This window comes from Saprolegnia parasitica, assembly GCF_000151545.1.
Source record: "Saprolegnia parasitica CBS 223.65 unplaced genomic scaffold supercont2.350, whole genome shotgun sequence".
Lineage (NCBI taxonomy): Eukaryota > Oomycota > Saprolegniomycetes > Saprolegniales > Saprolegniaceae > Saprolegnia > Saprolegnia parasitica.
Window position 1 is genome coordinate 6,630 of NW_012156744.1, and position 4,031 is coordinate 10,660.

Here is a 4,031-nt window from a genome sequence, read left to right on the forward strand (position 1 = left end):
TGACGTTTCTGCTCTGGGCCCTCAGCGTCCAGTACCTCGAGGTCCACGGCACGGCGGGGTTCTTGATTCCCATGATGCGTGCGATGCTTCTGGACGTGTCTCGCTTTCTCGCGTTTTACCTTCCGTTCCAGCTCGCCTTTGGCTTTGCCTACTACCTCCTCTTCCAGAGCCTTCCCGAGACGTCGCCGTACGACTCGCTGCCCAAGAGCTTTCTACAGACGTTCCTCGTGCTACTGCAGCAGTTTGATGCGTCAGATTTCGCCACTCTGCCAACGACGAGCGCAGTTCTCCTGGGCTACACACTCCTGCTCACCCACACGACGCTGGTGATGGTCATGCTCCTCAACGTTCTCATCGCCATGATGACGAAGGGCGTTGAGGCTCGCATGGAGAAGGCCAAGCGGGAGGCCCTCGTGAGCTTCGCAGAGTGCATCTTGCGCAGTGAGAAGACGCAAGGCCTCGTACCACTGCCTGTGCGCACTGAAATCAAGTCGATGGAGGTCGCACCGCTCATCGAGTCGAGCCGCGGACTCTACACGGGCGACGACGACGATGACGACGACGTTGCAATGGACCACGGTCGCAGCCTCGTCTTTGGCGCCGATGAAGAGAGTCGCCTCGGGTTTCGGCCGGACGAGCTCTCGTCCGACGAGCGGCTCGCGATGCTTTCAGACCAAGTCGCGCGCCTCGAAGCCACGGTCGCATCGCTCGTCCAGCTGCTCACCGCCAAGCGCGCCACGTAGTCGCTGAAACTAATCCTCAAATCTATACGCGTGGCTGCTTTTTCCCTGACCGGTCGCTTTCTCGGTGCTCGTTGAAAACAAACACTATATAATCCAGATACTGGAAGCTCCCCAGCTACATGTCTTACACGTCTTGGTGGTCTCTGGATCTCTAGCGGGGTGAATACCGCACGGCTAACCAATAGGAACAACTAGGGCACTCTGGACCCTAGCCCCTGTAAACCTAGCACATATTGCACGACGCAGTAGGTAAGACGACAAAAGCAACGTATGCAGCCACCACAATAATGGTAGTGCGCAAAAACAGAGGGCAACAGCCAGTGCTTTGCTACGCAAAGGCTATCACGGAAAAGGCTCAGCGCCGCTTTTCCCTTGGCAGTCGACACAATTTTTCCATGTACGAAAATGACCTGCCCCACCACGATGACAACCTCGACGCTTGGCTTCCACGCGCTCTACATTCCGCGCTCGAGTGCCAAAACCCAGCGCTACCTCGGCGCGGGCCTCCTCCTGACCCTGCTCGGCCGCACCTTTGGCATGCGCCGCGTGCTTCTCGTCCTCTGTCGCTCTGCCTACAAGCTCTTGTCGGCCACCAATCACATGTACGACACCAAGCTCTGTCCGCTGCTCGACAGTGTTCAGACCATCCAGACGCTGCAGACTGCAGTCGCCGCCAAAGACACGAGCATTACCGACCTCACCATGAAGGTTGCAGCGCTCCACGAAGCCGCGCGGGTCCAGCGCGTGACGGCGACCGAGATCAGCGCCGACCTCAAGGTCGAGCTGCATCAGACCAAAATCCTACTGCACCGCACGAGCAAGGTCGTCCAGCGCGACTTGAAAGCGATTCGCACCGCGCTCAGCAAGCCCCAGCAAGAACTCTAGGCGCTCGACCGAATGGAGACCTCGACCGCCGCGACGTTCAAGATTCGACTTGTCCACGCTGAGAACGAGACGGTGGCCGCCAAGAGTCTCGCTGCAGCGGCCCTTGCAACGCTGGTTGGCCGTCGACACGAGCATGAAATGGAGATGGCAGCGGCCGATTCGGCCGCCAATAACGTCCAGATTAGCTATTTCAGTCCAACCGAGTCCTTGCAGCGTGCGCCCAAGAGGCCACCACTGCCCAAAACGAGCTGCGTGACGTGATTGCCGAGCGTGACGTGATTGCCGAGCGTGACGTGATTGCCGAGCGTGACGCACTGGCCGCCTCCAACGAACAGCTCGCCCTCCAACTGCAAGCGGCGACGACGCGCGTGGCAGCACTTGACGCCGCGTCGACGGCCGCTTCCGAGCGTGAGTACGTGGACACTAGCCAGGCAATGAACGAGCAGCATAATGCCGATCAAAAACATCTACAAGCAGCACAGGAGCTACGTACTTTCACATGGCACGTGTAATGGCGGGAGAGCTGCTGGAGAGCTGTTCAAAAATCAAAATTCACAACGCGCGCATGATTGGCTGAAATCGGACCAATGGCATCGACGCTGCCACAATCGAGCAGCAAAGTGCAAATGGCGACCTCGGTGGCGTTGCCGGCCATCGGCACGGATCACGTCGACGACTTGGTGACCAACCTCTTGGACATGGTCGTGGTAAGCACCTTTGTTGCTTCAAGCCTGCGCACCGACCCCGTGCAGCGAATCCTGCTCTGCCTCTACGTTGTCTGCGTGGTCGTCGTCGGCATCCCGCTCGTGCTCCTCCCAGGTACAACTCGACGACTGTCGTGCGCTAGCTGCCACTTCTGTGCATAGTCCTCGTATGTCTCAAGGCCGACGGCGTCCTCACAGCATCTTGGACCGCAACGCTGACGCCGCTTTGGATCACGGACGTCGTGCTTCTCATTCTCGTGGATGTGATCACGGACCCTTCGCCGCCCGCGTCACCCACCACACCGCTGCACGCTACGACCAGCGACGACGCCACTGTCGCTCTTGACGCTACCACCGAGGTAAGTAGCAGCCGCGAAACCGATGAGGAGGCTGCTGCCCCGAGCAACGATGCTGTCAGTTCCAAAAACGCCACGGCGCCGGACGTGAGCACCGAGGTGGTCGCAAGCACGAGCGACGATGTTGCCGTCGACGCCAGCAACGACAACAGTGACACGACCGTCAAGCCTTTCCTGTCAAAGTACTCCAGTGCATCGTGTCTCGATCGTCTCCAACGATTGGTGCGTAGGGGCACGTTCTACAGTGCGATGGGCTTGGTGACCTTTCACATTCTCGTCGCCTTGCGCCTCGACGACGTCGTCGGATGGCCGTGGACGGTGCTCGTCGTGCCGCTTCTCGCCGCCGATATGTGCAGCGACTGGTTGGCCCTGAGCGTCGCGTGCACGATTCAGTATGCCCTCGTGCTCCTTCGACTGGATGGCTTCGTCGGCTTTGGCTGGGGCTTTGTCTTTATACCCACGTGGCTGCTACTAGGTCTTGTGCTCGCGGGTCTTGTACGTCATCGTTTAATCGATTTGCGTCAAAATGGACTTGTCTGTGTAGGGGCTTCTGATGTTTATCTTGCTGGATGAATTCGACACGTCGTCATCGCCCAACTGGCTGGCATGCGCCGGCTACGCCTTGCTGATTGTTTGCATCCTCGCACCCGCCGCGTCTTTGGCGCTGCTCACGTGGCAACTGGACGCTGACCTTGGGTACTCGGCACTTGGGATTGGCTTGCCCTACTTTGGCGCCATGGCGCTTCTGATCGCCGCTGTAGGACTGTTCGCATGCTGGGATGTATCTATCCTCATCGATCGAATCGTAGGGTGCGGCCATCGTCATCTTTTACGCCGAAGAAGACGTGGATGCAGGTGACGGCGCTGGCGGCGAAGTTGTATGACACCAGGTAGTTCCTTGTCCTCGAAAGATGTCGGAGCCGACATCGTCTTGCTCCAGGGTATGCCACCGAGCATCGAGCGAGAGCGACCAAACGGACCCAACCCCGAAGGTCAGGACGTCCGCCACCTCGTCGACTCTGATGACGTTGCGCACGCGTGGCTGTTGTCTCCTTCGTCCTCCTCACCTCTGTGCTGTCGCGTGTGTTCAAGCACGTACAACTAAGAGTTGAAGATGACTTTTCTACCTACCTTTCTGTGACGAGACGCCCATAGTTTCATCTTGTCTCTAAATGGCAATATCGCGCCAATCAACCTTTGAGGGCCTTTTAGTAGCCTGTTGGTTGTTAACAAACTAGCAGCTGGGCTAGTGGAGCACAAGACAGAGGAAAGAGGAAGAGGAAGAAAGATGGACCACTCAAAGGCGCACGTGGACGTGCGCAGTCGGCGGCGGAATCGAAGAT

At 58.3% G+C, this 4,031-nt stretch overlaps 3 protein-coding genes across 3 annotated transcripts; all 3 read left to right on the top strand.

Annotated features, from left to right (window-relative positions):
* Positions 1-71: 71 nt before the first annotated feature.
* Positions 72-743, top strand: SPRG_16684 (hypothetical protein; the record flags this gene model as incomplete). The annotated part of the gene is made up of 1 exon (XM_012355990.1): positions 72-743. The coding sequence occupies one exon, from the start codon at positions 72-74 to the stop codon at positions 741-743; it is 672 nt and encodes a 223-aa protein (XP_012211380.1).
* Positions 744-1,166: 423 nt separating this feature from the next.
* SPRG_16685 (hypothetical protein) lies at positions 1,167-1,628 on the top strand (the record flags this gene model as incomplete). Its single annotated transcript, XM_012355991.1, has 1 exon — positions 1,167-1,628. The coding sequence occupies one exon, from the start codon at positions 1,167-1,169 to the stop codon at positions 1,626-1,628; it is 462 nt and encodes a 153-aa protein (XP_012211381.1).
* A 587-nt stretch (positions 1,629-2,215) lies between these two features.
* Positions 2,216-2,870, top strand: SPRG_16686 (hypothetical protein; the record flags this gene model as incomplete). The annotated part of the gene is made up of 2 exons (XM_012355992.1): positions 2,216-2,447; positions 2,495-2,870. Coding segments are annotated over 2 exons (608 nt in total), but the record flags the coding sequence as incomplete, so codon positions are not given.
* Positions 2,871-4,031: the final 1,161 nt, after the last annotated feature.